Here is a 22,259-nt window from a genome sequence, read left to right on the forward strand (position 1 = left end):
GGAATTTTCAATGGAGAAAGGGACCGAATTTCCAAACATCACATAATGAAGGATCGTGGCTCTGGTTGCAGGGAGGTGGTAGTACTGTTTAAAAAAAAAAAAAAAAAACATTTCTGACATTTCATTAGAGAATGAATCAGTCGAATAATTGCAGGAAGGCTCCGCTAGCCAGTTTTTGTGAGTCATCTTAAATAATTAAGTGAGGAAAAGGCCTGTCAGATTGTCCTTCAGTTAGTTGCATTTAAAAAGATAAGTATTCACTAAGCTGTCTTCTTTGCTAAAATGTAGATATGCAACTTTTTTTTAAATTAAATTTATTGGTGTGACATTGGTGAATAAAATTAAAAGTATACGATTCTGCGACACATCATCTGTATATTGCATGTGTGTGTCCGCCACCCAAAGTGGAGTCTCTTTCTTTAATGTGGTTGATGTGTTGATGGGCTCATGAAATGAACAGCACAAAACCTCTGCACACGCGTCCGGCCACTGAACCTCGGAGGGCTGTATCTCCCGCCTCCCCCCAATATCTGAGCCTGCAAGGAGACAATTGGTACTTGATGACTGAAGCCACTAATATGTTACAGTAAATGGGGCATGAAATACAATACTTTATATATAGTATATACTAAGTGATTCTTATATTGAAACAACAAGGCCATTTTTAACTTGCTGACACAATGTTTGCAGTGTTTCCTCATTAGATTGTCCTGATTAACACTCAGCTTCTGGAGTGGGGCCGTTGGAGTCAGTTTTTGAACGTGATGAATCAGAGGATTTTTTTCTCTGAACGCCACTCCATCCTCTCTTGTCTGAGATTTGGAAGACTTGGGAGTGAAATAAGGAACGGCCTGTTTCATGTGTTCATTTTCATAGTGTATTCTTTTACTGCTGCTGAAACTCTTACCCAGATTTTTTTACATTCCTTGGGTGTCATAGGCACCCATTAAGGAATGAGTCTTTTATTGATGATGACAGCAGCTTGTGTCCCTGTCGCAGCCTCCGAGGTGCAGCAGAGAAGACATTCACAGAGGGTGTTCGGCAGAAAGGAGGCACGTGCAGGCTGTTCCACGTTCTCCATCACCTTCCCGGGTTCCCCTGCCTGTGAGGTGGGCTGTGCGTGCCAGCGGCTTCTTCCCTTTCCCTGCTTCCAGATGTGTCCAGACAGCTGGTCTGGAGGGAGACTCTCCAGTGGCCTGGTTCCTGCTCACCAAAGGGCATGATCCCGGGAGTGACCCTGACCTTTATTCGCAAATCTGTGTGGGGAAGCACACACAAGCACACACGTCTGATCCCGTTTCAGCAGCCTGCTGATTCCTCGGCTGAAACTGGTCCCCATTGCCGTGAAGTGCAGGGTGACTGCCTGTGCTGACAGAGGATGGGAGCCCACAGACAGCATGGACTCCCATCCGGGTCTTCCTTCTCCCTGCTCAGATTCCCTCCCACAAGTATTCAATCTCCATGGCACCCTTGGTCATTCGTGGCAATGGTTATAACCACTCCGTCATTATTCAATCAGTAAGCTTTTTGTTTTGTTTTGTTTTAGTGTAGTTGCCAGGTTACAGGAAACAAAAACGGGCAAGATGAGAGCAGTCCTGGGCTTCGGGGCCACTTGCCTGAAGAAGCAGCTGCAGGATTTTTACTCTTGCTCATCCAGAAATTCCTCTCTCTCACTGTGCCCTTGCAGGGGGTGCTTGTGTCCTGTGATGTGTCCGCCATCGCATGAAGGGATTTGACTCTCCATCCCTGGCCTCACTCTGGGACCTTCCTGGGCAGTGGGTTGGATTCAGTCTAATTTCCTTTCGGTGCAGAAGTCTCACAGGCTCGGTGAAGTCTGTCCTCAGACCAGGAAGAGCCCCTTGGTGTGTCTGTGGTCCTCGCCTCCAGGGCGGGACCCTGTGGGAGGCCAGGCTGGGTGCCCGGAGGTGCTGGAGTGGCCCTGCTCTCCCCAGCGGCCTGAGTCCCCGAGGCAGTGAATGTGGAGGGGCAGCCCGCGGAGGTGTCCCCGCAGCCATTCAGTGCCGACACTGTCACCCCTGCTGCCGGGAGCCTGTGGCAGAGAGAGGCAGGGTGGAAGGGAAGAAAAATGAGGCGATCAAGAGATAATATTAACTAGAAACATTAAGAGGGCTCCCCAGCCCCCTGGAAATGTGTTCTTAGTTTCCTTTTTTTTTTCTCTTCTTTGGATGAAGGATGTTTTTAAAACATTCATTGTTACTGCTTTTTGTTTTTTGTTTTAGCATCCCAATGTAGTGTCGCTTCATTGTTTTTTTCTGCCCACATTTAGACTTCATTTGGTTCTTTTTGGGACTCCATTGCAGGCCGGCCTCCCGTGAAGTGTGGCTCCCAGCAGCCTTGCTCAGAGCCGCCGTGGTTTGTGAAGACGGGAGAGAAACCCGGCACCCCTCCCTCCCCACTGCGGTCCTCTGGCTTGTTATTCCGTGGACGCGGTATTAAATTGCATTCTGTGTCCATCATTATTAAAATGTGAAGTGTGTCGGTCACAAAGCATACATTTCGGGGCAGTTAGCTGAATAATTCCTTTCTTTATTATCCCAAATTACTGCCGCGCTCTGGAGAGGGGAAGAGTTTAGCCAATTATTGCCATTTGAGCTGGATTTGTGGGTGATTAGCTCCTGGTCGAATCCAGTCCCGGCTGGCGCTTTGAAGCCGGAGCCCTGTGATTTTCTCAGCGGTGAGGTAGGAAGAGACGCAGCTAATGACAGGAAGGTCGCGAGGGTCAGCTGACCTGTGTGTGGCGCAGGTTTGGGTTTCGCAAATAGGGCATCGACAATAACAAGTGTGTCACTAACCCCGCCGTGCATAATCGGGGCTTTATAGGATTGTTGGAGATGCTGACAGCTCAATTAAAGTGTAACCCTTTGTACCCTACAACCTGGCAGAATGGCAGGAATATCACTAACCAGAGAGGGGAGGGGTCGAGAGGGAGCTGGTTAAAGAGCCAGAATCATCTCCAAGTCCCCTTGCCCTCCCCCAGGCCCTCTCAGAGCAGAGCAGGCTGGAGAGATGCCTTGTCTGTGGCATGATGGACCCTCTGGAGGCGGGCAGGGAAGCAGGTAGTGGTGTGTGTGTGTGTGTGTGTGTGTGTGTGTGTGTGTAAGAGTTCATGTAGGGGGGCTCCCTGCAGTTGCTGTGAAATCCCTTTAAACTAGATAGAAAATTAAAACTGTGCCGAGGTGGCAGAGCCCATTGGCCCGTGGACTTTTTTTTTTTTTTTTTTTTTTTTTTTTTTTTACCAAAGAGCAGATCCAAACATCATGTCTGTGAATGTGCTAGAAGTTTCCCATCTGGGGTGGATCTAGGGAGACCAGTCAGTTGGGGTAATTTTCTTGCATACAGTGAATTGAAGGTATCGGGGGGAGTTTGGGACTTCAATGTACGAATTTGGGAGAGGACACATTTCAACCCATAATTCCTGTTTTAAGTTGCAATCCCATCCACTCCCTATCACCCTTCTAATGGTGGGTATCATCGTCCAGCACGCTGTGAGGATTGTGTTCTTCCCCCAGGAAGATCGCACCACTGTCCCCCGCATAGAGAACAATCTTGTGGCACGCAGTAGGTGCTCAGTAATTACCAATCGAATACATTCACCCATTCGAATTCATGTGTCTTCTTCCCCCAGAAATGATTTCTTCCAGGAGAGGAACTAAGTAGCAATTTGGTTATGAGACCCAAAGGCCCATAGTGCCAACCCTGGCTGCCCAGCTCTCTGCTATGGCTCTGCCTGCTCTGAAACAACACGGAAAACACAGGGCTATGACCTGGTCCTGGGGACATGATATACAAACACTGTCGTCGTAGCAACAATTGCCAGGATCCTGATAATTCATTTTTCTTAATGCCTTGCAAGTATAAAAGTGACTGCATTAAAGTTAAGTTTGATGCTTTTCGTTTGTATTTATGATTCTTACAAGAAGATACCTTCTCTTTTCTTCATCCCTTTCTGTGCATGACATAGTTGCATTACACGGGGATTTGTTTAATTATCGTTATTATTATCGGTTACCAATAATAATAATAAGACCAAGAGGGCGGGTCAGAAGGAACATTCCTGCGATGGGATCCTGGCCCAGCCACACAGGCCCGGGCGACCTGGCCTCACTTCTCTGTGCTTGGCTGGGTTACCTGTAAAAGGATGGGGATTCCAGAGGGTCCTTTTCTCACTTGCATTTCTCTATTGATGGCTATCAAGTCTCCTTTAGAATTGGTGCTAATTGACTGATTGTTCCCTGATGGACTTCTTTTACTTAAGAGTCTTTTCCACGCCTTGAACCGTGAGCTGCTGTGATCTTGGTGCTTCCGGGCCTGGTCATTCTTGTCACACCGGCTTCCTCGGTGACCTCTGCTCCCTGGACTGTCTGGGTCAGTTAGCCAGGCTTGGCTCAGGGCCTGTTAGCGGAGTGGCAGGATATTACTCCTTCCCCCTTTTTTTATTTTATTTTTATTGTTTTGCTTTTTAACTTTAGGTTGTCAGTGGACTGCTTTGATATTTAGAGGTGTGTGGACTTTTGGAGCCATTTTAGACCTAGAAATCTATACACTGGGATAGTCATTGCAGGACTGACCCTGTGCCAGGTACTGGATGGGACTGAAGCCAGAGCCCTCTCGGGCCCCCTGGTCCCCAGAGCTCCCAGTCTGGGGGGGACGCCGGTAGTGCCTATTTGGGGTGTGCCGGATTTGAGGTGCCAATGAGTTACCCAGAGAGGGAAGGAGAAGTGAGGACTTGAGAGAGTGGGGAAGATAGGAGTATGATCTGGTGGCCTGGAGGGCCTGTGTGGTGAGACCACCTGGGCTGGGGGCCACAGGGGTGCTGAGGGAGGGGACCTCTGAGCTACAGCAGTTTCCACCTGTTCCAGCACCTCCTGTTCATCTGCTCCAGCTGCCATAGCAACCACCGTGGCCTGGAGGCTGACACCACAGAGGTGAATTGTCTCACAGGCCTAGAGGTGGGAAGTGCCAGTCCTGTCTTCTCCCTGTGTCTCTGCATCACCTTCCTTCTGTGTGTCTGTATCCTGGTCTTTTCTTATAGGGACACCAGTCACACTGGGTTAGGGCCTCATGTAACCATAATGAGGTGTCTGTAAAGGCACCATCCTCAAATACAGCCACAGTCTGAAGTGCTGGGGATTAGACTTCAATGTGGGGATCCAGAGGATGGAATTCAGCCCCTGACAGCCGTTACCTAAGGGTCCGACGGTGCCTGTTCAGTAAAGGCTGGGGAAGCCCGAGCCCATGACTGCAGCTCAGGACGGCAGGCATGAATGATACAAGAAGGGCATTTCAGGGAGAAAGAATAGAATTTGCCAGTTTTAAATCAAGTGATGGCTGCTGGTTGCCTGTGCATAGTCTCAGATCCTAGAGCTGGGCCCACAGTCTTCTGTAAAGGGCCAGATAGCAAGTGTTTTGAGCTTTGCAAGTCACCTGGCCTTTCCTGTAGCCACGGCCCCACCATGGGCAGGGTGAATGCAGCCATACGTACAGTTGAATGCCGCAGTGTTTCAATTAAAGTTTATTTGCAAAAAGAGGCAGAAGGTGAGATTTGGCCCACAGGCCAGCCGGAGCAGGCTGTGGGATTACTGACTCTAGGGGTCTGTAGTGGAGGGACGGGCGTGGAGAGCTGGTAAGGGAATGAGTGCAGGCCTGGACTAGGCATCTGACACTTCACGGGGTTTGCTGACGCCAGCACTCGTCCCCTGGTCCCCTGCGGAGGTGAGGGCGGGCTGCCAGGAGGCCTCTGTGCAGACTCTGCCCCCAGAAGGTCACTTCATTGGTGAATTTCCACTCCCTTGGGCCCAGGCATGTTCTTTTAACGTGTATTTGTTTTAACGTGTATTTGTTATGTGCAAGGGCACTGCTTAACCTCAGCGTAATGAGGGAGCAGGTACCTGCTTGTGCGTTTTCATTCTGCAGGAGCGGGAACTAGGAGAGATGCCCAGATGGACCTTTTACCACAGGGAGCCAGAGACGGGCAGCGTGTCCCTGCTCCTTGGACCAACACCCCTTCTGCTTCCCCAACTTCCACCCACCTACCACCCCCTAAATATGCTTTTCTTGGTGTGTGTGTGTGTGTGTGTGTGTGTGTGTTTTAAGTCAATATCAGCAAACCACAGGTTAAACACATGATACAGGGGAAATATTGATTAGAATAAAAGTGGAAAATGCAGCCCTAGCTGGTTTTGCTCAGTGGATAGAGCATTGACCTGTAGACTGAAGGGTCCCATGTTCGACTCCAATCAAGGACATGTACCTCGGTTGCAGGCTCCACCCCCAGTCCTGGTTAGGATGTGGTGTGGGAAGCAATCAATCTGTGTATCTCTCACATTGATGTTTCTCTCTGTGAATCTCTCCTTCTCTCTTCTACTGTCTCTAAAAATCAATGGAAAAATATCCTCGAGTGAGGATTAACAACAATAACAAAAAAAGGGGGGGGGGATTAAATGCAAATGTGAAAATCCATTGATTGGTGTTCATACTCTGGGTCTCAGTGAAAGCTGCCGGCTTTTCTGTTACATTTTAGAAATTCAGAGACCCCTTTTCCTGCTGTCACGAGACACGTGTCAACGTGAATCCCAAGGTGCTGAGGAGCCACTAGCAGGTGTTCCTTACAGAACCACCTCAACCTCAGGTGTTGTTTCTTTAGAAGGAGAAGCATTCAACACGTTTGAACTCACGTGGATATTTTAGGCCATGGAAAAACCACTGTCTTTATTAAAATATATCTTCATTGATTTCAGAGAGGAAGGGAGAGGGAGAGATAGAAACATCAACGATCCCACACTGGGGATCGAGTCTGCAACACAGGCATGTGCCCTGACCAGGAATCAAACCTGGGGCCCTTCAGTCCCCAGACTGATGCTCTATCTACTGAGCCAAACAGGCCAAGGCGAAACCACTGTCTTTTGAACGTGGTAATTAGGCAGCTGTTGGCACCCCCAGCTTGGTGTCACTCACTGCTCAGTCCCACCCACACTCCCCTCGGCTTTCCATCAGCGGTGCGTGGACTCCAGCAGCTGTTGACCCCGAGCTTGGTGATGTACCATTGGTGATCCCATCTTTAGGTGGAGCAGCCTGTGGCCATCGTGGCTCTCTTGCCAGGCAGGACCCTGGCCATTAAGTGTCCCCTCCCCGTGTCACGGTGACCTCCCAGCTAGCAGATGCCAACACCACCTGGTCCCTCAAACGCCTAACAGGCTGGTTCGCCTGGTAAAGACCCCGTCCCTGATGCAGTCAGTAAGTCTTTGTTGGTAAATAATTGCTATCGAGCGGGGTTTTAATATAAATTTATGAGTGGTGTTTTATCACACCTCGGGGCTGAGCCAGCGCTGAGTGATGGATTTCAGATCGCACTTACATTCATTACATTAACTTTGTAAGTTATTTAAAGCTTGCACACTTCACATTGCTTTTGGCTTCCAGTGACCTCTTGGGACTAGGCAAGGAACACACATGACTAATAAGGAGATTGCAGCCAGAAGACAATTCTGCTCTTTGCTCTTCCATAGAAAGGGTTCCTTGAGGAAAAAAAAAAAATTAAAATTAAAATTAAAAGCTAGAATGCCTGCCTGGAATCTGATATTTTGGTTGTAGGTCATTAAAGTTACAGACTTTCCAATGTGGGGGTGAAATAGGTGGTAGCAGTTAGATCCACATTTGCCATCTCTAAGTAAGACCAGGAATAGTTGAGATGTCACAAAGCCCTTAAATCTCTTACTGTGCAAACAAAGTGAAAGATGCTAAACCTTTGAAGTTGGTCTGGAGGTGAAAACCACCTGCTCTCCTGCCGTCATGTTTCCTGTCGCTGGTCATAAGCCGGAACATGTGGCGTACAATCGTAGCCGCCTCGTTATCTCTGAGGATCGGGATGTCTGCTCCCCTAGGTGCCTTCTAGGGCAGGGCGTCCAGGGTCACTTCCTTGCTCACGTGTTTGATGTCAGCCGGTCAGCGGCAGTTCCGTGCTCCTGACATGAGAGCTCAGTGCCCCTCCGCGTATCTCAGGGTCTCTCTCGTGCCAGTCTCTGCAGCACAACCCTCCTCCGATCTCTCACAAGTCAGCTGGGCTCTCAAGGCCTAGAAGCAGGAGCAGCCAGGCCTCTGAAGGCCTTGCCTAGAGTGGTCACCGCATAACTTCACCGCATCTCATTGGTTAAGTGGAGTTAGGGCCCGGGACCACTCCCGAGAGGTGGGCTTGTGAGGGCCAACTTTGGAGATAGGCTTCTTCCGTCTCCAGATTCACAAAGCCTCACCCCAGCATCCGGCTGAGACTGGAAGCTCAGGGTCACTGTCTACATGGGGTGCACGTGTGGATGAGGCTGCTCAGCTCTGATGCTTTCATCTGAAGGCCAGGAGCTTGAGAACCGAGTTACCTTGCACACATGTGCGCGCGCACACACACACACACACACACACACACAGTGCCGACACAGACAGTTGACCTGCAGCCCACAGTACCTCTGAGCCTGGGGCACATGTTCTGTCCCACCCTGCTCTGGGCATCCTCCTTCGCCCAGTGCTCTGCTGTCTGGGCCGGCCTTCCTTTTCCATAAGGTGTGGCCGGTTTTCACATCTCTGTGGCTTTCTCAGCCTGCTTCCTGCTACATTTAGGTCCAGGGCCCAAAATGAAGAGATTCATTTTGAACGTTGTACCTTTTAGTCCTATGTGGCATGTAATTCCTTTAAGTATCTTGTGGGTGTCCTTTGTATCAAATGACTGTCCATTCCATCAGACAAAAGCCCATCCACAGCTCCTTATCCCTAACACACAGCTCTCTACTGGAAGGGTCCATGACTTCCTGCCTTCAATCCTGCTGCGTTCTCACAGGGTGGCGGGTCCGACTGCCAGACCTTCGACGGGGTCTGTATTCTGAGATCACATCTACTGACATCCCCTGGATTTGATCTTCATTCTGAGGCCAGTTCTCCTGGCAGGAGAAGCTGGGGGTCAGAGACGATTTTTCTCATGGTTCAGCCCAGCATGGTTTTCTCATTGGAAACATTTTTCCTGGTCCTGCTTGGAAACTCTCCACAGGGCTGTCGGAGCCAGCCACCAGGCTGCTGGGCAACCCCGCGGGCAGCAGGTCTGGACCGTTCCGCTAGCCGGAGCAGAACTCGGCTCCATCTCTGTCTCCAGCCTTGGCTAGCACTTTCCTCACGCACCTCCAGCCCCACTGCAGCTACGTCCTCACCAGCCTCAGCCAGCGCTGCTGCCAAGCCTGTGGTTTTTATTTTTATTACAGCAAGACGGGATGCTAGCTAGCTTTTTTTTTTTTTTTTTTTAATCCATTGTTGCCTTAGGAGCTATCCCAAAACTTACCGATTTGATAAGTTACTGTTATTTTATTATAGGCAGTCCTCAGGATACGTCGGACTAGACGTATGTCTTTTTGTGGTTACGTTGCCATCTCCCTTTTTTTCTTTTTCTTTTTTAAGTTTTGTCATTTGGATGTATGTACATACTATGTACTTTATGTTTTTGATTATTTATTTACCACAAGTAAAGGTCAGGAATTGTTACCTTTCTTTTTAAATATTTTTACTGTTTCACTTCATTACTGCTGTGTGTGTGCTCCATGTGAGTGACGTAGGTGCTTAAATCGCGTTACATCTCGCTATAGGAACAGATCTCCTACGTAACCCGAGGACCTACTCTGTTTCTCTTAATTCGGTGGTTCAGGACTATGGACAGAGCACAGCAAGCTTTATCCGTCAAAGCTCCCCAGAGGGAAGCTGCCAGGATTTCTGTAGGTTCCAGCCCCATGTAGGTAACATCACTCCTTCAGGTTCTGTTAGGTAAGTGAGTCTGTGTATTTTCAAGTCAGGGTGGGATGCTTTATATAAGGGCACGGATACCAGAGCGCATGGTGCATTGAGAGCCATCTTGAGAGGAGCTACCAGGCTGGCTGTGTATGCTGGCGGTAGTTACATAACCTCTCTGTGCCTCAATGGCCTCATCTGTAAAATGGGGGTGATCCTAGCCATGACCATTGGGTCCACTATCAGCTTGCAGCAGGCTCATACTCCAGGCTCTTAGAGCATCCCCTGGCTCACAATGAACCCAAACTTGTTTTGAGATTTTAGAAGTTTTAAAAGCAGATGTAAGTCACATGAGAGTCAACTAAAGCATTAACTATAATTAACGTCTGCACTGTGATGGCTGGTCAGGGGCGGTCTTAAGCAGGAGATGGGTGTTAACATGTTCTGAAGTGGCATCTGAGGGCCAGACCATGGATGTGTTGTGACATTCCTCTGTGCAGTTTTGCCCTGGGTCACAGGAGATCACAGAGACTTAGAATCACAAGGGCCGTTTCCACAGGCCGAAGGGAACTGCCCTGTGTCTCCGCCAAAGGGCCTCCTGGCCTCCGTCATCCTCTGGCTGGTGGTGGGATGGCAGCTCCGTACGTAGCCTTTCAGAGTTTAAAATGAGCCGTCTTAGTGTTCTCCATTTTCCTGGTACGTGGAGAGAAACTGTAAGTCCAGGAGGACAGACGCATGGGGCCTCCGTCCGATGCAGCGAGGCTCTGTCGTGGTCGCGTCGGTAAAATGCCCGTCCCAGGGCGGGCGATGGGTCACTCTCCTCCCCGGGCACGTTGGGGGGTCCTGTGTTCCGAGGAGAGGAGTGCAGTGCGGTGGAGGGAGAGGCAGGATGGCGGGGCCTGGCGCTGCCCATCAGCTAACGGTGACTTCACCTTGTGGCTCAGTCTTGTCGGTCACGAGGAACCGCAGTCACTCTGCTACCCTGACCTGCTGCATATGGGGAGTGAGGATGAACGTGGCTTGTGTAGAAACACGTCAGCTGGTGTTAGTGCTCAGGCATCCAGGGAAGCGTGCCTCTGACCTGGTCGGGCACCACGCCAGCGGGCACCTGGCACCTGGGCTCAGCGCAGCTGTGATGTTGGGGACAGGCTGGCTGTTGCTCAGTTTCCACAGGCTTTGGGGGGACGGGGAAGAGGTTGGATATAAACCGGCTTGGCTGAGGGTGGACAGCGGGAATACGGCTCCTGGGTGCCAGGCTGTCCTTCGGGCCCCACTGACTTTCGCAGCATTTGAATCAGCCACCAGTGACACCGCAGACCCGGGCCCTGGTGGTGTTGGAATTTGCTCTGCCCTGGGTGAGGAAGTATGGAGCCCACGGCAGAGCTGGGCAGGCTGAGCAGTGCTGAGTTTAAAGATCCTAGTCCCCTGCGAGGGCAGTGTAGTGATTTGAAGAGACTGCACATTTATTATCGCATCACGAGTGTGACCGCCCCGTCCCGCGGGCTCTGACTGGTTCACACCGTGGAATTGCACCCCTTGGTTTGCAGCCGGCGTTTCCCGGGGCCTGTTCGCTTGTTGGTCTCGGGGCCACGTGTGGTTCAGATTCTCGGAAATCACGGGATGCGCCACGTTTTGCCACATGTTTGTTTTTTAAAAATAAGAACTTGCAAAAAAGTGATGTACCAAAGGTTCACTGTTAGTTACTTCCAACTTTTTTATATTTCCCCCCAGAAACAATATTTAAATGCTGATCAGAGTCCCAGACCAGCTCACAATCCATTCTATTTGTGACATTTGGAACAAAAAAAAGGTATTGTCACAGAGCTGGTAACTAATTGGAACTTGAACTTAATTATCACATGAGGACACTAGCTTGATTTTTTTGCCTGGAGTAACAGAATTAGGAGGTGGTACAGGTGCCAAGGGCACTCAGGGGCACCTCTGCTTCTTCAGGGTGTCGAACCCTGTTTCTTGACCCAGAGCGTCCCTTCAGCCTCCATCCGGTGAGTTAACGAGCTTTAGTGCTTTCTCGGTCAGAATTATGATCCTGTGAGCTCATACATGGGCAGTGAAGGAGTGCCTTCCATTCTCCTCAATGTCAGTGGACAGGAGGTAGGAGACTCCAGAGATGGAAGCTCAAGCTGACATTGCCTGAGCAAGGCAGGCATGAACCCCAAAGGGAAAGAACGTGGGAAGTCAAGGTCGTGGGCCCAGCAGAGGTCGGTGCTGGCCATTGGACTTCCTAACCCAGAGAAAGGCAAAGCTTTGCTGGAAATTGGCAGTTAGAACAAGAATCAATTCTCATCAGTCATCGAAGGAAAATTGGAGTAAACGGGCTTCAGTGTGGGAGTGTCCAAGTTTGAATGCTTTTTAAAGGGCCCCTAATATGATTCTGTTAGAAATGGGTTCAAGTAAATTACACACGATTCATCTGTTAAATGCTGTCGCTGTGTTTGCAAATGGAATTTCATTTTTAGTAAATTCAAAATAAAATGTTCTCATTTGCCAATATGGTAAGGTAAGAATACGATTAATGTCTCATTTGTAGAAAAGAGAATTTAGGTGTCCTCCTGAATGCATTCCTGTGGGATTATAATAAGGAAGGTAACTATAGCCCCTCACAGCGGTTTGTGTCATGTCTTTTCGCGTCGGTGTCACCATGTCAAGTTCGACAGGCACATCCACACAAAGGAATCTGGCTGAATCTATGCGATGTATGTAACAGAGGAGAAAACCAAATAAGTGTAATTTTTTCCTTTCAAGGTGGCAGTTAAAATGAAAGTTTAAAATGTCTTAAAGTCCACACAAGACCTTATTAATTTATGCTTGGCTCCCTGTTCCTCCCAGGGCATGTTGCTGAAGCGAAGCGGCAAGTCGTTGAACAAAGAGTGGAAGAAGAAGTATGTCACCCTGTGCGACAACGGCGTGCTGACCTATCACCCCAGTCTGCACGTGAGTGTCAGCCCACCTCAGCGTGGGCACTGCGCATGGGGGAGGGGGGTGCTCACAGCAATCCAGCCCTCGTCTCTGAATTGAAGTCAGCTCTGGTCCTGCTCCACCACGAGATGAATAATGTCTCTCACGATGTCAGACCACGCACTCGTCTCTCTCTTCCTCTCCCTGTGGCTCTCTAATTAATTCGATGAAGAATTTCAGTAGAAGGCACAGATGAGAGTACAAAGACCGGCATCAGTCAGTCAAAGAGGAAGGGGGAAGAGACTATTTCTCTGAGAACCGAGAAGAAGGGTACACGTGCATGGGAACCTAGGGTTTGCTCTGAGCAGCTGAGGACACAATAAGTTAGACGCAATCCGCGACTCAGTTTTTATTGTCAAATAAGAATACACGCCCTCGCTGGTTTGGCTCAGTGGTTGGAGTATCGGCCTGTGGACTCAAAGGTCTCGGGTTCCATTCTGGTCGAGGGCATGTACCTCGGTTGCAGGATTGATTCCCATACCCTTGGAGGGCATGCAGGAAGCAACCAATAGATGTTTCTTTCTCTCTCTCTCTCTCCCCCCCTCCCTCTAAAAAAATCAATGGAAAAATATCCTCGGGTGAGGATTAACCAATAAAATAAGAACACATACCAGTTCCTAAGGCAAGAGAAGCTTCTCTCTCTGTGTTAATAAAATCTATTCTATTGGTGATTTATAGGAGATGAAAAACAGAAGTAATCTTATTGGGGGGAAATACACACATTTTACCCACGGTGGGTTTCTTTGGACACCCCTGATAAAGGCAGAAGATGGGGTGTTAGTCCCCTAGCAGCACATTCCATGAACCTTGTATGTGCATCTGTCTTGATACAGATAAGTGTGTAGATTCTAATATACAGCGTTAGCTGGTTAATTGATTGCATCACTGTGTTAAGCTTTTCATTTAAAAAGGTAAACACTTTTTAAAAATTGCAGTTATTGATAAGAAGCTGGAAATAAACAGATTGAGGAACCACAGGTTGAGAACCAAAACATAGATATTTACATTACAATGCATAACAGTAGCAACATTACAGTTATGAAGTAGCAATGAAAATAATTTCATGGTTGGGGGTCATCACAACACGAGGAACTGTATTAAAGGGTCGCGGCATTAGAAAGGTTGAGAACCACTGGTCTGATTGCTGGCCAGGTTGCTCTCTGCCATTTGGAGAGAGAAGTGTAATCAAAACGTTCTTCTTGCCGGCCTCCCTGGGCAGTAAAAGATGAGATCTGAGTGGTGATGCATTTCCAGGCCCCTCGCTGTCACCCGCTAAGCCCAGGCCTGGCCACAGGGACCTTGGCCGCTTCCTGCCAAGGACAAAAGGGGCGGCAGCTGTGTGCACAGAACATGCTGGTGGGAGGGCAGCGCCTCCGTGCTTTCATCCCGGCCTCTGGCTTATGTAAGCACCGCCAGTCCCTCAGAATCCCCCCGCGCCGGCTTTGTCTTGTGCCGCCCGGTGTTTGCCAGGCCCATCCTTGCTTTTTATACGTGTGCACGGATATTATTGGAATGTGGCAAAGGAGCACCGTGGGGCTTCGTTACATAATCACATGGCAAGCAGGAGCCACGTCATTTCAGAGTGCAATCCAGTTCACGCCAGGGTCCCGGGCCTGAAGGCACAGACGCAGGCACAGAGCTGCCTGAGGGGGGTGGCTGAGTCCACAATGATGGGAGTCACTGGGAGGTGGGGAGAGGGTATAGCCTTGGTTGTCGCCCTTCACCGATTCTGCTTCCACCTCCTGCATTGTGGGCAGAGAGGAGGCGACACGGCATAGGAGGCAGCTGTGCCAGTGGCTTTTAACCCCACTGTCCTCAAGGTCAGTGGTTCCCACAGTGGGTGCCCACTTTGGCCACAGGGTGCAGTGGTCAGACGAAGACTTAGCAGAAAACCCCAGTTCACGAGGTTCGTCCCTCTCTCTCTCTCTCTCTCTCTCTCTCTCTCTCTCTCTCTCTCTCTCTCTCTCTCAAATGCTGATGTTACCTGAAGTAAAGCCTATCCTCCAGTTTAGATGGCAGGTCGGAAGCTCACCCAAAATAACGAAGATGCTCCAGGCAGGGTGCCCGGGGCTGCCTAGGCCACGGGACTTGGGTGCTGAGTCCCGGGCTGCCTGGGACAGGTTGGTCACCCTCCCGTTAGGACCCACCAGCTCACCTGCTCCCTCAGCTCCACTTGGGATTTTGTAAAGACAACCCGAAACGTTTAAGTCAGGCCAGAGTAGCGAAAAGCAAGACGTCCTCAGCGCCTCCATGGCGTCTGTTTTTGCGTCTCCGGGAAGTTTGTCTCCCGCAGACCTGAAACAGCCCCGGGTGCCCGACTTCCCTGGGGGATACGTATGACTGTGCCGTGGCTTTGTGACACTTGGCTGGGTCCCAGTGGGGCCGGCGAAGGGCAGCCTCTTCTGTGGACTTAACTACGAGCCCCAGGGAACACCTTGATGGAAACGTGGAGGGATAATGAGAAAGAGCTCGGACCTCGGGGCGCCTCAGCTCAGCGTCGCCGCCCATTCATCTTCCCTGTCACGGAGCAGCCGTGAGGGCACGGCTTGCGTCCCCGCTCACAAAGGTGTGTGCCGTGGGATGCCTCAGTGCACCTGTGAGAATCGGGTCACAGCCCCCGGGAGCCAAGGTCTGCCCAGCGCCCTGGTCAGGAGAGCTGTCCCGGGCCTCTTCCTAAGGAGGCGTGGCAGGGAGACGGGTCCCCTCGCCGGCACACCCGCCCGGCTAGTTCTTTTCCCCTCGGTGTTGCCCGAATCAGAAACAGCTGTGACCCTGTCCTTTCTCCCTGACTTTCCTTCTTGCAAGACCCTTCATTTCCATTCCGGCTACAGGATGCCTTAGATCCTGCATGTTGTTGATGCTTGGGGTTCTTTTCACATCAATGGAGTCCAGTTCGAACTCTGCATTGCCACCAGAGTGCTGATGTCAGGAGGTTTCATGTCAAACAGAGAATCCACTTCATTGATGGTGCAAAACTAACAAAAACAATCCTTTCCTAAGTCAGTATTCTGAAAATAAACAACTCTAGGGAGAAAAGGCAGAGATGCCGGTGCTGTGAGAACAACTCTTGTTTGTACACGGCTCGTCATCGACATTCACAGTACTCGCTCCTCACATAAAATAAGGACGTTTTACTGTGGGATCCAGCATTCACAAGCACCTGTGCCTGGTGCTTTGGCCGGCTTCACACCTGCTCAGGTGACCCTCGAGCTTCTGGAGGCGCTGGGCATTGAGCTGCCCTCGGAGAAAGTCTTGGTTGGTCTCCCCAGAACCTTGCAGGAGTCAGGCTAGCTGGAGCCTCGCCAATAAGATGGACACGTTCACAGCGCCCATCTCCAGATGAGGAACTCTGAGTGGTGGAGTGACTGAGGACCCTGAGAAGACAGGGCGCCCTCCCACTCCCCTTTTTCCTGGGAATGATGTCAGACGTGTCCCGTCTCTGGCACGCGCCTGCAGTCCGCATGAGTCATCCTGATGGAGGATGATTTGATCTTGTTTCCCTTTATAAGCCACAGGGCTGGGAGCTGGGCTTGCTCTGTGTGTTCCTTTCCAGTCTGGCTTCTGGCATTTGCAGCTGCTGGCCAGGTGGGCCTCCCACCCTCCTCCAGGAGAGGGCCTGCCGACTCCCAGACACTGTCCCAAGGACTGGAGGGCCAGTCCTTGCCCCTGCTCCCCACTCTGCCCAGGGCTAGTGTGTGGTTGGCACACAGGTCAGGACCTGTGGGTCACGTGGATCCAGTCACGTGGCGCCTGCAGCACCTCAGAAGCTCACTGTGGGAGGTCCAGGCTCTTATTTAAAAACTCCAGTAAGATGGGGACCGAGAAAACTAGCCACCTCCCCAGCTAGGCCTTCCTAAGGATAGGTTAGCTTCCATCTGCCTGGGGAGAGCATACAGGGCCTCCAGAGCACATTCCCTCCTGAAGATGCCTCCTGCTGCCTCGATCCCCGGGTGACTCCTTCGGGGTGAGGAGCAGGGGCCCTGGTCTGGGCACTTGTGGTTTCCGCTGCCCCCTCCCCCACCCCGCTGGCCTGGAGGAGGCTGTGAGCAGTGCGGTTGCTGGGCTGGCTTCCCTTCTTCCACGGAAGCCCCGTCTTCCCTCCTCCCAGGGAGATCTGAAGTCGCCCTTACCGAGGTGGCTTCCCGAACCCTGTCTCTCCCAAACTCTCAGACTTGCCGTCCTATAACCCGCCCATCACCTGTTTCAAATACTGTTCACTGCATAGGGAAGTGGTCCTTCCTCTGATTCTCTTACTCCACCAGGTAATTCTTATTATAGGAGGAGAAGGTCTCCAAGGGGGAAAGGAGCTTAAGGTTGTTGCGGGGGGGGGGGGGGGGGGGGGGGGGTAATTGTGGTAAAATACATATAGTAGCATACATTTGTTTTACAATTGACCATCTAGACCAATTTTTAATTTTTTTAAATTTATTTTTCTAGAGAGAGAGTTGAAAAGAGAGAGAGAAACATCAGTGTGAGAGAGACACATCGATTGGTCGCCTCCCTCACGGAATCAAGCCTGCAACTCTGCAACTGAGGTATGTGCCCTTGACCAGAATCGAACCCAGGACCATTCAGTCCATGGACCAATGCTCCATCCACTGAGCCAAACCAGCGAGGGCTAGCCCATTTTTAAGTATACACTTAAGGAGTGTTAAGTATATTCACATTATTATCAGCCATTCCCCAGAACTTAAAAATATATATATATATGTGTGTATATATATATATACATATATATATATATATATATATATATTTTTTTTTTTTTTTTTTTTTTAATATACCTTACTGATTTTTTTACACAGAGGAATGGAGAGGGATAGAGAGCTAGAAACATCGATGAGAGGGAAACATCAATCAGTTGCCTCCTGCACACCCCCTACTGAGGATTTGCCCATAACCAAAGTACATGCCCTTGATTGGAATCAAACCCGAGACCCTTCAGTCCGCAGGCCGACGCTCTACCACTGAGCCAAACCAGCCAGGGCTAACCTATTTTTAAGTGTATTCACATTATTATTTTTTTAAATATATTTTATTGATTTTTTTTACAGAGAGGAAGGGAGAAGGATAGAGAGTTAGAAACATCTATGAGAGAGAAACATCAATCAGCTACCTCCTGCACACCCCCTACTGGGGATGTGCCCGCAATCAAAGTACATGCTCTTGACCGGAATCGAACCTGAGACCTTTCAGTCCGCAGGCCAACACTCTATCCACTGAGCTAAACCAGTTTTGGCTGTATTCACATTATTGATCAGCCATTCTCTAGAACTTTTTTTTTTTTTTTAATATATTTTTATTGGTTTCAGAGAGGAAGGGAGAGGGAGATAGAAATATCAGTGATGAGAGAAAATCATTGATCGCTGCCTCCTGTATGCCCCACACTGGGGGATCAATTCTACAACCTAGGCACATGACCTCCTGGTTCATAGGTCAACACTCACTGGCCCGGTAGGATTTCCTTCCCTTCTCAGGCTGAAGGATATCTCCTGGTATTGACCACATTTCATCTCTGGGTGCACGGGTGGCTGCCTCCTCCCCTGCACTGTAGTGTACGCTGCTGCTGTGAGTGTGGGTGTGCAGATAGCTCCTTGGAGCTCAGGTTTTCATGTGAAAATGAGAACACGGGAGAGCAGTAGAGGACGGCTGAAGCTCAAAGGCGTCCGCCTTAGCAGGGCCTTGACCGAGAGGTATTGCTGGGAGATGTGCTGCGTCTGGTCATGGAGTTGAATCACCTGAATGGTGATCATGGGAATGAAAACACTTGCTCGGTGGCCGTTCCTGTTTGCCAAGTGCCGGGGTGGGGCGGCGCTGTCAGGGCCTGAGCTTTGGGTGACCAGGGAATTCACTTTGGCATTGATCCAACTGGGTTCAGAGAAAGTGATAAATTGCTTCTCTCGAACACCAATGCCTGCAGTCCCACGGAATGATGCTTCCGTGGTGATGTAAATGTCTTCACGGCCCATCTACAAGTTTCGTTAGGAAAGTTCCTATTGAAAAGCTGATGCCTATTATTGCACATACACCAAAAGGTCAGATTCTCTATCAAAATCATACTTCTGCTCAAGGAGTTCCTCGTTGACTTTATATAGCCCTCGGGGTTTGGGAAGTATTTAGGATTTACAGATAAAAGGGCCAAAATGTTTGTGTGTTGTCTTGATAACACAGAGTGAATAAAGGTAGGTGAGACCAGACAAAATAAAGTCTTGGGCCAAAACCAGTTTGGCTCAGTAGTAGAGCATCGGTCTGAGGGACTGAAAGGTCCCAGGTTCGATTCCGGTCAAGGGCATGTACATTGGTTGCGGGCACATCCCCAGTGGGGGGTGTGCAAGAGGTAGCTGATCGACGTTTCTAGCTCTCTATCCCTCTCTCCTCCTCTCTGTAAAAAAATCAATAAAATATATTTTTAAAAAATAAATAAATAAAAAATAAAGTCTTTGCATCTCTCTACAAATTAAACAACCACATAACTCAGATTTGACCTACCCTATTTTTACTGCATTGCAAAGTTCATCTCTCTTCTCACTTCTCTGGATTTAAAGGAAATGAAGTACCCGTGTGTATGTATGCGTCCGTAAGTGCACAGAGTTAGCCGTGTAGCTTATGAATTTGAGTCTTGAAGCATCTAGTAGAGTCCATGGGACGTTGTCTTAGCAGCATGGTAATTCTTCCTTTGTACCCCGTCTGTGTCATTTTGTTTTCCGATTTTTGGGCCTTCTGAGTGTTACCAATTGTGGCTGAAAATTCTTGCAAAAGGTAAATTAATCAAAACCATCCATTTTCCCCACTGACAGGGAGTCACTACCAAGAACTCAGTGGGAGAGACTGGACGTGGGGGGTCGTGAGGGAGTGTTCTTACACTTCTGCTAAGAAATTGAATTCTCATAATTGTATTTTATAAATATTTTCCTCTCTGGCTAGTCACCCGATTGCCCGCTTGTTGCTAAGGCCTTGCAAGGAAGGGCAAGTGGGGGGGCCCTCTGCTCAGGTGTGCCCGTGGCCCCAAATGGAAACCAATCAAGGTGCGATTTATGTTCATTAAGAGCTTGTCAAAACTGAAAAATTTTCTAATCAACAGCAATCTAGCCTCGGCCCCCTCGATGGCAGGGAGAGCCGCCTCCTCGAGCGGCTATTTGCCTGTTACAACTCTAGGCTAAAATCCGCTGATGATTACATTAGGCTAAGCTGCGAAGTAAATGAACCGTGTCTTATTTAGGTGCCGGGAGCTGCAGTGTAGTCCTGCCCCGCAGGGCACTTGATAGCGCTTTATGGCTTTAAAATTAGTGTTGCTTCCCATTTGCTGCAGGGTGCTGCCTGTTATGCCTTTGAACTCAATAAGCAAAGGGAAGGCGCCTTTTGTTTTCCCCCTTCGTTTTCCTCCCTTGCTTCTCAGCAATTTTGTTTTGCATCTTTTCCAGACGGCATTTTGCAATAAAAATGTCTGACTACCATATACATGCCTCCCCCCACAAAAAAAGAGCGGGGGGAGAGAGGGAGAAAAAGTGGAAAATGTCACGCATTTGCAGACCATTTTCCCCTAATCTACGGAGTGAAAAACAGCTCTGCATGGCATCCCTGATGGCTCATCATGTCAGAATCTGTTCCCAGAGTGGGAGCAGCACCTTCTGCTCAGGAATGCCCACGTAAGGTCCGAGGGCAGCCGCTGCAGGATTCCCATTGGACAAGAGTAGTCAGAGCTAAGGTTTGTAGAAAGAGCTCAGCATTATTGCAAGCACTTCCTCTGTTATCTCAGTTAACCGTCACAGCAGCCCCATGAGGCAAGGTCTGTTATGATCCCTTATTTTTAAAGATGTGGAAATGGGGACCGAGAGTGATGCATTGACGTCTGTCCTCCGCACGCATGGCTCTGAAAGGTCTGGGCTTGGACCCCTGACACCGTCATTCTGAAGTCCAGCCCCTGCCAGGAGGAAGCTGACCGTGTTTCTGTAGACTTGCTTAGTTGAGGAAACCAGAACATTCTATCATTGAGTGAATGACCCTGATTATATTATTGTAAACCTCCTTGGTGAGCAGTATTGTTAGGGAAACAGAATCCTGCCTGTAAAAGCAAAGCATGAAGAAATGGGGGATAAACAATAAGACTTCTAAATAGGCTGGTGAAGGTGTAAAGACTAGAAGAAGTATTTAAGTTTTGTGGTGGGCAAGAACTGAAGTCGGCATTTTTCTGTCCTGCATTGGGCTCCATGGCAGAAGAGCAGGCCTAGTTCTTCTACACAGATGTGTATTTTTTCTCTTAAAACATCTGTCTTTAAGTGTTGCATACTCCAGCAAATTCATCCCAAGGAATTTCAAGGTTTTTGTTTTGTTTGTTTTTTAAATATTTTTTAAATATTTTTTAATTATTATTTTAGAGAGGAAGCGAGAGGGAGAGAGACGTAGAAACATCAATAATGAGAATGAATCATTGATTAGCTGCCTCCTGCACACCCCCTACTGGGAATCAAGCAGGGCAGGAATCTCAAGTTTTAAAGAGCTTCAGACAGACCTAGTGTCAGTATGGCAACAATTCCCGTATAACTCAACATTTCCAAGATCCACCTGTTTAAAGCCATCTGTGATTATTAAAAGTGACCTGGCTCCTTGATGTTCGTTGAGGTGAAGTAAGAGGCCCTGTGGCTGAGAAGACAGGACGCCGTGTTGGTACCCCACACATTCGTTTTGTGCAGCCTCAGTTCCAACACGTGCGCCACAGCTGGTTATATTCACTGCAACCTACAGTGAGGACAAGCTTTCTTGCAGGGAAAGACAGGACACTAAGTTAATCCTGATGTATAGTTAAGCAAAAGAGGCCGGCATGGCTCAGTGGTTGAGAGTCTCCCTATGAACCATGAGGTCACTGGTTTGATTTGATTCCCTGTCAGGGCACATGCCCAGGTTTCGGGCTTGATCCCTAGTGTGGGTCATGCAGGAGGCAGCCGATCAATGTTTCTCTCTCATCATTGATGCTTCTGTCTCTCTCTCTTTCTCTCCTTTCCTCTCTGAAATCAATATATGTATACACACACACCCACACACAAATATATATATATATATATATATATATATATATATATATATATATGTTTTAAGGGAAGCAAAAGAGATTCATAATGCAGTTGGTAATTTTCTGCTGTTTTGATTTACATGATAATAATCTCTTCCCCCACCTCCCACCCTGGCTACTGTTGGACTTCAGCCATGTTGTAGGAAGCACACGGGCTGGAGGACTTGCCTTGGCTGTGGGGTCGGAGCTATAGGTCCGTGAAGCCTGCCCACTGACCCTCACGAGGCTGCGCCAGCCATCTCACCATGACGCTCACCAGGCCCAATACATATTACATGAAGAATCAGATCTCTGCCCCATGGGAACTGGGTTTGCCAGGCACCTCCTTCCTGTGGTGGCCACAGTTCACACTGACTAATGTTTACAAGCTCTATCCTTACAGAGCCCACTCAGAAATGAAGCCCTGGAATTCCGTCAGCCGTCTTGTGAAACGTCAGCTGTG

The 22,259-nt window shown here is 49.2% G+C and overlaps 1 protein-coding gene across 11 annotated transcripts in view; it reads left to right on the forward strand.

Moving 5' to 3' along the window:
* Positions 1-22,259, forward strand: part of AGAP1 (ArfGAP with GTPase domain, ankyrin repeat and PH domain 1) — a 396,133-nt gene that overhangs the window by 245,333 nt on the left and 128,541 nt on the right. For all 11 annotated transcript variants that reach the window (XM_036420716.2, XM_036420719.2, XM_036420717.2 and 8 more), the window contains one exon: positions 12,622-12,726. In XM_036420716.2, coding sequence (XP_036276609.1) covers positions 12,622-12,726 — 105 coding nt within the window. The remainder of the gene's footprint in view (positions 1-12,621; positions 12,727-22,259) is intronic.

The sequence above is a fragment of the Pipistrellus kuhlii genome, unplaced genomic scaffold (assembly GCF_014108245.1).
Source record: "Pipistrellus kuhlii isolate mPipKuh1 unplaced genomic scaffold, mPipKuh1.p scaffold_m20_p_7, whole genome shotgun sequence".
NCBI classification, from domain to species: Eukaryota; Metazoa; Chordata; class Mammalia; order Chiroptera; family Vespertilionidae; genus Pipistrellus; species Pipistrellus kuhlii.